The 11804-nt window shown below is 51.9% G+C and overlaps 1 protein-coding gene across 2 annotated transcripts; it reads right to left on the bottom strand.

The window, feature by feature from the left end:
- Window positions 1-2534: 2534 nt before the first annotated feature.
- On the bottom strand, window positions 2535-10710 carry SDS (serine dehydratase). Of its 2 annotated transcripts, XM_024977212.2 has the most exons (9): window positions 10574-10710; window positions 8141-8210; window positions 7010-7164; window positions 6696-6735; window positions 6354-6493; window positions 6172-6263; window positions 5166-5393; window positions 4278-4402; window positions 2535-3185 (listed from the first exon to the last, which is right to left on the bottom strand). In XM_024977212.2, exons 3-9 carry the CDS (start codon window positions 7160-7162, stop codon window positions 2980-2982), a joined length of 984 nt encoding a protein of 327 aa, XP_024832980.1. In that variant the 5' UTR covers window positions 7163-7164; window positions 8141-8210; window positions 10574-10710; the 3' UTR covers window positions 2535-2979.
- Between the last annotated feature and the right edge of the window lie 1094 nt (window positions 10711-11804).

Here is an 11804-nt window from a genome sequence, read left to right as displayed (position 1 = left end):
GCCCCTGTGCTGTGCTTCTTGGGGCGGCGGGGACGGCGGGGCGGCGTCCTTTCTCTTCTCAGGTTTGAGTTCCGACCGTTCACCCGTGCACCCTCCTGTTCATCCTTCTGTCTGAGCGTCTATACAGACACGCAACTGCCAACCCACCCACCCCTCGTCCGTCTGCATGGTCATCCATCCGTTTGTCCGTCCGTCTTCCATTTATCCATTCATCCACATATCCATCTATCATCCAGCTATCACTCCCATCTACCCATGCATCCATCCACCCATATCTGTCCATCCATCTAGCCATGTGCTTATTGAACACCTACTTTGTTCTGGGTCCTATTGTAGGGCTCTGTTAACCACCAAGTCCTACCCTCACCTTCCCAAGTCCTACCAGGGGTGGCGGTGGGGGAAGACAGATCAATGCAACAGAGTCCCTCCCCATCCGATCTTACCCAGAGCCTCCACTGGAGACAAGACTCGTGCCATGCTTGGGGAGAGGAAAGCACATAGCCCTGGAGTCAGAGGCCTGGGTTCGAATCCTGTCTCCAGCTCTTACTAGTTACGGTACTTCTCTGTGCCTGCATTACCTCAACTGTTAAAATAGGTAATGACGTAAGCAGCATTTCTCTGCGTGTGTGTGTGTGCGCGTGCGCACGCTTGGAGGAGGGTGAGATTCACTGCAATGGTGGCTATGACATTGCCCACGTGGGGCCTTACACACTCAACATTCATTCATTAGCAAGAATTTATCAGATATTCAAAACATGCCAGGCACTGTTACAAGGTCCTGGAGATACCTCATAACAGGTACCAAAAAAAAAAAAAAAACCCCATGATGTTTACATTGAGGAGGTAGATAAATAAACATAGTGTGTATGATGTTGGTAAATGCTCTGGAAAAACCAAAGCACAGTTGAGGGGTGGGAGTGGGTTTGCTGTATATATGTATATGTGTAATTTTTTTCGGGGGCACATTGCTTGCACTCGCAGCTTGCGAGATCTTAGTTCCCCAAACAGGGATAGAAAATATGCCCCCTGTATTGGAAGCACGTGGAGTCCTAACCACTGGACCACCAGGGAATTCAACTTTTTAAAGTTCCACATATAGGTAGAAGCTGGAAAGACTCCTGTTCTGGGCAGGTTTCTCTGAACTGACTGATATTTTAGACTCTATCCCTCCGGGAAAAATTCTGGGGCCAGTCAGCTGGTAATTCCCCATCCCTGCCTGCCCTTTGCTGACTCTTGTCTCCTGGATTTTTTTTTTTAATACTTTTAATTTTGTATTGGGGTATTGCTGATTAACAAACAGTGCTGTGACAGTTTCTGGTGGGCATTGGAGGGACTCAGCCATACACGTGTATCCATTCTCCCCCAAACTCCCCTCCCATCCAGGCTGCCGCATAACATTGAGCAGAGTTCCCTGTGCTGCACAGTAGGTCCTTGTTGGTTATCCATTTTAAATATAGCAGTGTGTGCATGTCCATGCCCCACAAATTCCCTAACAATCCCTTCCCCCGCATCCTTCCCCTGTCTCCTGATTTCAGGTACATGTGCTGTCTCTCCTGGCTGGAAATCAGCCTGTAGCCATGTCAGTAGGGCGGGTTTTCCCTGAAATCCCACCGTACCTGCTCTTTGTCAAGGTGGGGGTGGAGGCTTCCCCTCTGCAAGCCCATGTGGATCTGTGTGTACCCCGAGGGGTTAGAGTGGTTCTCAAACTTGGGGCTCCAAGTGTCCCAGGGGCTGCAATAGGTGGTGCAGGGGTGTTGGGGGTGCTCCCTGCAGGACCGAGGCAGCCACGGCGGTTCCTCTTCTGTCTGGTTTATAGGCTGGCTTCAGTATGTGCTGTCCTTGAAGACAGGGTTTTGTGTTTGAGAGGATTGGCTTGACGTAGAGCAGGGCTGAGTGTCCATCATCGGTTCACACCCACCCCGCACCGGGACTTCCCAAGTGATGCTAGTGGTATAAAGAATCTGCCTGCCGATGCAGGTGACACAAGAGACACAAGTTTGATCCCTGGGTTGGGCGATCCCCTGGAGGAGGACAAGGCAGCCCACACCGGTATTCTTGCCTGCGAAATCCCATGGACACAGGAATCTGGCAGGCTACAGTCCATGGGGTTGCAGAGAGTCAGACACTATTGAAGTGACTTAGCATGCAGGAACAAGGGGCTCACTACCCCACTTCTAGTGGTTCTGTGATACAATTATTCTGTTATCAGGAAGGTCTTCCCAGTAGAATGAGGCTGCCTTCCCGTCTGGTTCTGCCTTCCCAGCTGGTCCTGTCTCTACTGGAGGCTGGTGTCCCATCCCAAGCCCCTCTCGTTCAGCATGGCTCTCCGTCACTGGCTCCCTGACATGCAGAGATGCCCCCTCCTGGCACACACGCCCAGCAGGAGTTGGAGTCCCGGCCTCCATGTGGGGCCCCAGGGTTCCCAGGGGCAGGGGGCATGGAGGAGGTTGAGAGCGGGGGTGACAGGAGGTTGAGAGCGGGGCATGGGAGGGAGGGAGGGAGGGAGACAGTCATAGAAGAACTCAAAGAGGAGCTTTGTTTCGATAAAAAAGCACTTCTTATGAAAATGAAAGTTTGCACAATAGAAGAGTAAAGGGAATTCCCCGGTGGTCTGGTGGCTTGGACTCATGCTGTCACTGCTGAGGGCGCAGGTTCAATCCCTGGTCAGGGAACTAAGATCCCACAAGCCACAAGGCATGGCCAGGGGTAGGGGTGGGGATGGATTTAAGAAAAGTGAGTAAGGGTAGGCTTTGGGCTTCCTGAGAAAAAACCAAACACTCAAAAGACTTCAGTTCACAGCCTTGCTGGCTACTGCCTTTCCGGCTGCTGCACACACTGGTCTCAGGAGAAACCAGGTTAACTGACTGGCGTGGGCCATGGGCTCCCAGCAGACACAGAACACTATTAACAATGAGGCGCTGGGTCGTGCTGCAGAAAACTCCGGTCCTCCCAGGGTTCATCCGGGTGGGGGAGGGGTCCTCACTGGGACAGCCCGTCCATGCCCAGCTGCTTCTTGAGCGCCACCAGCTGCGCCAGGCTGATGTTGCTGCCCCCACAAACAATGACCACGAGGGAGGACAGCGGGGTGCGGAGTTTCCCCTCTCCTTGCAGCTTCTGAATCACGTTGCTGTAGACGGCGGCCAGGGCGGCCCCACAGGCGGGCTCCACCAGGATCTTCTCATCATCTGCCAGAGGAAGGGGATGGTGGGGGTGGAGCCAGGAAACCTCCGGGCCACTGGCAAAGCCATGGGCTGTCAGCCCCGGCCACAGACTGGTCCTGGATCACCCCACCCCCACCCTGCCATCATTACCGTCCATTGACCTTCTAGGGCCTGAGTCAGGGCTGAATTTCAACATCAGCGCTAACGCCGCTATGCTTGTAATTTCCTGAGCACTGTGTCAACGTCATCTGAGCAAGAGTGCCGGCACTGATTGGCCAAACTAACTCCCAGTACAGGAGAATTAAATGGCAGCATAAGTGAGTGTTTGTGTGTGTGTGTGTGTGTGTGTGTGTGTGTGTGTGTGTGTGTGTGAGAGATCCCTGTTCCAGGATGAACCCCGTCGAAGTCCAGCTGAGGGACTTCCCCGGCGGTCCAGCTAAGACTGTGCTTCCCGGCACGCGGTGCAGGTTTGACCCCTGGTTGGGCAGCTGAGATCGCACGTTGCTGCCGTTGATCAGTTGCTAAATGGTCTCTGACTGACTCTTTGCGGCCTGATGGTCTGTAGCCCTCCAGGCTCCTCTGCCTGTGGGAGTCTCCAGGCAAGAATACTGGAGTGGGTAGCCATTCCCTTCTCCAGGGAATCTTCCCAACCCAGGGATTGAACCCAAGTCTCCCACATCGCCCGTACTGGCAGGTGGATTCTTTACCACTGAGCCACCTGGGAAGCCCATGCTATGTGGCAAAAATAAAAAAGCTTATCTGGAAGAGTAAAAGGAGAATCAAAAGGATATTTTAAAGAGTCCAACCTAGTCACAGACTCACCTCTGAATCCAACCCTGAGGCCCATAATTTCCTTTTTCAACTGACTACATTGCTCAGAACCACATTTTACATACTCAGTTATTTTCCCCTGCTTTTACGTTATTTGACGTCTATCATTTGTCCCCTTGGTCTTCCTGTTTTAACCCCTGGCCTGCAGTAACTTTCATTAATGGGAAGTTCCACAGACAGACAGGAGACAGAATTGCGAATGACATCCCTTGGTGTGCCAAACGGACAGCCACATAATCCTTAATCAGCAGGGTTGGGTCTCAAAAGGACTTAGCACATACATACCCACAAACTTCTCAAGAGCGGCCACAGCTTCCTGGTCCGAGACAACTTCAGAGAAAATGGGATGTTCCCGATAAACCTTCATAGCCTGCGCTGCCACGGTGGTCACGCCCAGGGCTTTGGCAACACTGGGAGGGACAAAGATGGAGAAAAGGGGAAAGAGACAGGAGAGAGGAGGGAGGCAGACCATGTGATTACCTTCTGGCCAATAAGAGGTAAGTGGACATACCTGTGTCTTTAAAGGAAAAGTCAGCTTCTGCCCTGACTTCTTGCCAGATGGAGTGTGGATGTGATAGCCAGCACCTAAGCAGCTATCTTGGGCCATAAGTCTATATGATGAGGATGATGGAGAACAAAATCAAGGGTCCTGGGCCCCTGGCTTCATGGAGCTAGACTTTTTTATATGAGAGGAAATAAAGTTCAATTTTGTTTAAACCACTGTTATTTTGGACTCCCGTATAATGGGGCTAAACCTAATATTAGTCAAACACCATCTGGGAAAGGTTTGGGGCTGGGATATGAACCCCTTGGGAGCAGGCACTGTGTTTATTCACCACTGTCTCTCCAGGATTGACCAGTGCCTTGCACATATTAGGGGCTCAATAAATGGTAAATTAATGAGGTGTGTTAAACCCTACCACAGAGGAACCCAATAAAGGATTGTTAGCCTTTTCACGCGAGGAAGTGTGATGTTCATGGTACAGAGTTGCACGGACTTGAGTTCATTAACAGCCATACCACTCACTGGTTGTGTGACTCTAAGTGACCAAAGCCTCAGTTTCCTCACCTGCAAAATGGGGCTGGCATAGGGATCTACCTCGCCACCAGCACCGAGGGGGGAGCTTCCCCCAACACTCGCTGAATATAACGACAGCCTCCCTGGCTGCTTACCTGGTAATGCAGGGCAGGGTGACGAGCTTGCCGGCCTTGGTGGAAGCGTGGAAGCTCTCTGCTCCGATGGTCTCCATGGTGATGACGGGCACGTCCCTCCAGCCCACCTCTGCCAGCCCCTGAACCACTCCGCACAAGAGGCCTCCGCCCCCTACTGCCAGCACGATGGCCCCTGGCTTTTCGGTCATCGTCTCCTTCAGCTCCTTCACGATGGAAGAGTGGCCTTCCCTGGAGGAGGTGGGTGGGGAAGGGGGGCGCAGGTCAGGGCTGCGCTGCCTGGAGATACCAGGCAGGGGTCCTGAAGATGCCGCTTACCCCCTGTTTGCCCTCATCCCAGGCAGCTGATGGGCCTTGAAGCTGGTCCCCTCAAACCTGACTCTACCCTATTTCCAGCTGCCAACACCTGCATCTCCACCTGTCTTCCTGTGGCCTCTGGAGCACTGTGAATGTGGCGGCTGGCAGTGCCAGGAAGCGAAACCCCCAGGAGCAGCCCTCACTCCATTACAAGAATCAAGAATTACAGGAATCGATGCATAGACACTCCTTGCCCAACATCCTCTCCACGGGTTCGACAACCCTGGTCATGGTCCATGCTGGCTCCCAGGAGCCCCAGAGGGATTAAGCTCCACCCGCCCACAGTGGTTACCGTCCATCAGTACCCTTCCTTTCTCATCTCGCTTCCCCAGTCCTTGAATCGGTCACCTCCCAAGTCAGCTGCTTTCCCTGAGATCTTTGTCTCAGGTTCTGCCTCCGGGGGCCCCAGTCACACACACACACACACACACCCCTGTGTATCTGAGCCCAAGCATCTGCCCATGGTCCAGGAGAACAGGCACTGGCGCACGTGGGTGTGGGCACCAGCGGCCGTGCCTGTGTGTGTGCTTCTGTGTGCTGTGCACACACGTGTACGCTGCTGTGCATGATGGTGTGTACTGGGGCAGCTGTCCACTCAGTGGTGTAGACGCATGGTCACCACCCACCCCGGTTGACTGGGGCCTCCACATACCAGATGAGGGGGTCGTCAAAGGGGGGGACATAGACCCAGCCTGAGTTGTTTTTCTCCAGGTCCTTGGCCACTCTGATGGCCTCATCCAATGTCTGCAAGATCACAGAGAAAGCGAGAGGGATGAGGGGCCGGGGGACTCGGCCCGGTGCCCTCTGTGGCCCCGGCTCCAGGTTGGTACTCACCTCACCCACCACTTTGACCGTGGCGCCCTCATTCTTGAGCCGCTGGATGGTGAGGGCAGGCGTGGTGCTGGGCACGACAATCGTGGAGGGGATGCCCAGCTTCCTGGCAGCATAGGCGGCTGCCATGCCTGCATTGCCCGCTGCCAGGGGTGGAGGGTAGACAGTGTTGGTGGGGTTGAACCCCCCCCTGCATGAGGGCTGGCCACCCTTTGGTATTCTAAATTGGAACTTCTGCAGATGTTTGCAATGGCTCATTGCTGGGGAAACCAGGGCTCAGAGAGGTGGAGCCCCTGACCCCAGGACACACAGCAGAGAACAGGAGGAGGCGTGCAGGCCACTTACCTGAGGAGCAGACGAAATGCTCGCAGCCCCGCTCGGCCCACTGCGGAGACAGAGAAGGGAAAGGGTCAGGCCTGACATCTTTTCTCCCCAAAGAGACTAACTGGTTCAGGGAAAGATGAAGGAGAGGAAGGTCACTGATGGCTCTGGCATCAGTCCACGAGGGGACCCTCCAGACTGACGCCCCTTAACCAGAGGAGGTGCCAACGGAGGGTGCCTGTGGGGAGTCAGCAGGGCCCAGCCTGGAACTCCTAGGATGTCACATGGCAGCGGCCCTGCCCTGTCCACAAAGGGGATCTGCCCGGATGAGGCTGTACCATTTTGCAGAGGTGTCCGATGCCCCGGATCTTGAAGGAGCCGGAGGGCTGGGCACTGTCTAGCTTGAGATAGACCGTGGTGCCAGCCACTTTAGACAGAGTCATGCTGTCACGGACCGGAGTTTCCATGTGCAAGGGTCTTCCTGACATCATTGCTGGGAGAAAGGAAGGAAACCCAAAGGATTAGGGGAGTTGGCCCTGGTGCCAGCTGCTGCTACTCAGTAGGCAGTGGGGCTGGGAGGGACCCTGTCCCTAACTTCCTAGGAAGCTGAAGACAAGCCCCAGATTATAGCATCCTGGAGACCTGAGTTCAAATCTCAACTCGGCCACCAACTTGACATCGGACAAGCAATCTCCCTTTGGCCTCAGCTGCCTTATCTGTAAAATGGGCAGAGGTCATCTTCTCTCCTCCTACCCCTGCCCACCTCCGGCCCACCCCAACACACACATACATTATGCTGGGAAGCTATTACCATCAGAAATAACATCCAGGGAATTCCCTGGAGCCCCAGTGGTTAGCACTCTGCACTCTCACTGTTGAGGGCCTGGGTTAGATCCCTGGTTGAGGAACTAAGATCTCACAAGCCGAGAGGCATGGTCAAAAAAAGAAAAAGAAATAACATCTAGACCTTGCAGCTTTTGAAGATTATGAGGTAGAAATAGACTCGTGGGTATTGACTCAGAATGAGCGGCAAGATTATGGCTAAAACAGGGGCCGGGTATCAGGTCTAGTTTGTGCAAAACCTGCAAGGATGCATGTGCACACCCACAATCCATGTGTATAAGACATCTCAGAAAACACACAAGAAACCCATCAGGGTAGGGGGCCCCTGGGGAGGACTGGCTCACAGCACCTGCTTCTGTACCATTTCAATGTTTTGCTGTGTGCATGTTTATTACATATTTAAATGACACATCTTTCAAAACTAATCTCTGAGAGTGAAGGAAGTCAGAAAGAGAAAAAGGAATATCATATATCAATGCATAGATATGGAATCTAGAAAAATGGTACTGATGAACCAATTTGCAGGGCAGGAATAGAGACTCAGACACAGAGAGCAGACTTGTGGACAGCAGGGGAAGGAGAGGGTGGGACGAATCGAGAGAGTAGCGTTGACATATATACATTACCATGTGCAAAATAGACGCTGGTGGGAAGCTGCTCTGTAACACAGGAGCTCAGCCCAGTGCTCTGTGATGACTTGGGAGGGTGGGATGGGGTAGGGGGATGGGAGGGAGGTTCAAGAGAGGGGGATATATGTATCCATACAGCTGATTCAGGTTCTTGTAAGGTAGAAACCAACACAACATTGTAAAGCAACTATATTCCAGTAAAAACTTAATAAAAACAACTAACCTTTGGAAAGCTCTGTACCCATTAGGGAAGGGTATTTTTACTATTGTTTTTTTTTTTTTTTGGAATAACTATTATATTATTTTAACAATCACTTATAAAGTGATTACCAGGACTTCCCTGGTGTTCCAGTGGTTAAGAACCTGTCTTGCAATGCAAGAGGATATGGGTTCGATCCTTGGTTGGGGAACCAAGATCCCACATACCGCAGGGCTGATAAGCCGGCACACCACAGCTAGAGACCACAAAGTGCAAGAAAAGATCCTGCGTGACACAAAGATGCTGCATGCCGCAAGTACGACTTGAGGCAGCCACACAAGTAAATACATATTAAAAGTGATTACCATGTGCCAGGCATTTTCTTAAGTTTTACAGATATTAACTCACTTAATCCTTCTACCAACCCTAAGAAATGTCCAGGATAATTGCCTAATGTTATTGTCCAGTTCTCCTGTTGAGGAAACAGATTCTGATTGAGTTTTCCAGATTGATCACTGAGCAATTCCTACCCCCTCCCCCGACACCACTTATGATGCAACACTGAGGCTTTTCTAGGTGGAAGGTGGGGTCAGGTCTACATTTCCTTCACTTGAACCCTGAGTCGGGGTTGGGGGGGAGGGATGGGGGGAGGGGCTGTGACTGCAGAGGAAAGAACACTATGTGACTTCTTCCAAGCAGTGATGTGCTGGTGAACGTTTAATGATAGCCTCGTCAAAGGGAAAGTAACCTTGACTTCTATTGTCTGCACGTCTGTGACATTTCAAGCTACTAACAGGATGTCACTGAACAGGGAGTCGGGAAGAGATGGACATTGTCCACTACTGGGAGCCCTGTGTCATCTGGCTGTAGCCCAGCATGGCTCTCAAGGCTGGGTCATACAAGGTGACCGAGCTGCCAGGCAACTGGGAAGCTCCCTGCATGAACCCAGCTGCCAAGATGGGAGCAAGCCCAGGAGGCATGCTGGGGGCTGCAGGAGGTGCCCCGCCGAACATGTCCAGCTGATATCCTAGCTGATGGGCAGACATGGCGCCTGACTTAGGGAAGACACTAGCCCAGCTACTGTTATCAGACTGCAGCCCCTGAGAGAGACCCAAGCGAGAACTGCCTGGCTGAGTCCAGTCAAGCCTGAGCGTCATGACAGAAAGAATTCACCTAGCATGGGCTCGATCCCTGCTCTGGGAAGATTCCACGTGCCGAGGCTCAACTAAGCCCCTTTGCCACAGCTACTGAGCCCGAGTGCTGCAACTACTGAAGTCGGCCTGCCCTAGAGCCTGTGCTCCGCAACAAGAGAAGCCACCGCAGTGAGAAGCCCGCACACAGTGGCTAGAGAGTAGCCCCCATTCACTACAACTAGAGAAAAAGTCTGAGTGCATCAAGGAAGACCCAGTGTAGCCAAAAACAAACTAATTAAAAATTTTTAAAAAAAGAAACTGCAGGATTGGCTTGTCAAGATCACACAGTGAGTGACTAGGGGAGAAGGGATTTTTTTTTTTTTTTATGGCCGTGTCTCATGGCTTGTGTGATCTTAGCTCCCCAACCAGGGATTGAACCCGTGCCCTCAGCAGTGAGAGCATGGAGTCCTAACCACGAAATTGCCATGTGATTACAAAGAGAAGAGGTAAGATTTGAACCAGGGAGCCTAGGCCCAGACTCCAGGCTTTCTCCAGGACACAGTAGCAGGGGGGAGGGAGGGTGTCTGTCTGCATGGATTCTGGGTGACTGAGAACCTGAGACCCTGCATGCCACAACTGGCTAGAGTCCCCGGGAGATCCCACGTGACACAAAGATCCTGTGTGCTGCCACTGAGACCCGACCAGCCAAATAAATAAATAAAAATTAACTTTTATTAGGACTGGGATTGTGGTTAAGACTCCCCGCTTCGAATGCAGAGGCAAGTGGGGGGGTGGGGGAGGTGAGTGGGGTGGGACTGGTTGGGGAATTAAGATCCCACATGCTTAAAAAAATTAACTACTCTTACACATAAACTAAATACAACCACCTTAAGAGGGAGATTCTGTTATTATTACCTCCACCGTACAGATGAGGAAACCGAGGCACAAACCTGGCAGTGAACCCAGCCAGTCTGGCTTCAGAGCATGGGTTTTTACGCTCAACTGACTCTTCCTCCCTCTCTTGCCCAGGGAAAACCCAAGGTGGACGCAGACACTCCAGTCCAGGGGATGGAGGTGTGGATGGATAGGGTGGCTTACCAGAGAAAGGTGAAGAGCTGCGCGTCTGAGCCTCAGGCAAAGGAGGAATAGACTGGAGATGGTCTAGATGGACCCACTGGATAGCCGGTCCACAGACATGAAGTGTAGGAGGGGTAAGTGTGTCTTCAGAATTGTCCCAGGTGTTAACGGGTCGGGGCTTTATTCCCCCCTGGAGCATCTGAGCAGCCAATGGGACACCAGGACCGGCCACACCCCGGCCAGGCTCCGCCTCTTGGCTCTAGACTCTAGGGGCTTCCCGGAAACGAACAACGCCCCTCTCTGTAGCTGGGTTTTTCTCCCAGTCCCACTAGCCACGCCCCTTCTCCACCCTCAGCTTCATTTCAGAACAAATACCTACTTCACCACAGCTTTTAGGAAGCTGCCAGAGAAGGGTGTGAAATAATACACGTATCTTGGCTAGCACTTGCTTGGTGCTCAGTGGGCAAGAATCAAATCGGGAAGGAAGTGCATGCTATTATTATCCCCATCTTACAGAAAAGGAAATTGGGGCATACAGTAACAGGGATGAGCTAGCGCTTGAACGCAGCAGGGTGACCCCCAAATCTGCAATCTGAACACAGGTTTTAACTTTTATTTATTTATTGAGTTTAGAAACTCAAATGTTTGTGCTGAAAAGTGAAAGAAAAATAAAGAATAGTCACCCATATGATGCAACAGGACTGGTTCTTAACCATATCAGTTCAGTTCAGTCCAGTCGCTCAGTCGTGTCCGACTCTTTGCAACCCCATGAATCGCAGCACGCCAGGCCTCCCTGTCCATCACCAACTCCCAGTTCACTCAGACTCACGTCCATCAAGTCAGTGATGCCATCCAGCCATCTCATCCTCTGTCGTCCCCTTCTCCTCCTGCCCTCAATCCCTCCCAGCATCAGACACTTTTCCAATGAGTCAGCTCTTCTCATGAGGTGGCCAAAGTACTGGAGTTTCAGCTTTAGCATCACTCCTTCCAAAGAAATCCCAGGGCTGATCTCCTTCAGAATGGCCTGCTTTTAGTATCAATTTCATAACAGCTTACCAGAACTTATTTCCCCATAAATGCTTGGCTAATACTCTTTAAATTCAAATGACATTAAACTATATCATGCCTAAGTCATGGGTTAAGAATGGAACTATCATGCCAATGTACATGTCTTTTAAAATCTTTTGGCTGCCCAGCAGGGCATGTGGGATCTCAGTTTCTCGACCAGGTATGGAACCCATGCCCCCTGATT

This window comes from Bos taurus, chromosome 17 (genome assembly GCF_002263795.3).
Source record: "Bos taurus isolate L1 Dominette 01449 registration number 42190680 breed Hereford chromosome 17, ARS-UCD2.0, whole genome shotgun sequence".
Classification (NCBI taxonomy): domain Eukaryota; kingdom Metazoa; phylum Chordata; class Mammalia; order Artiodactyla; family Bovidae; genus Bos; species Bos taurus.
Note: the sequence above shows the minus strand (reverse complement) of the source record. Positions and strands in the feature narration are given on the sequence as shown.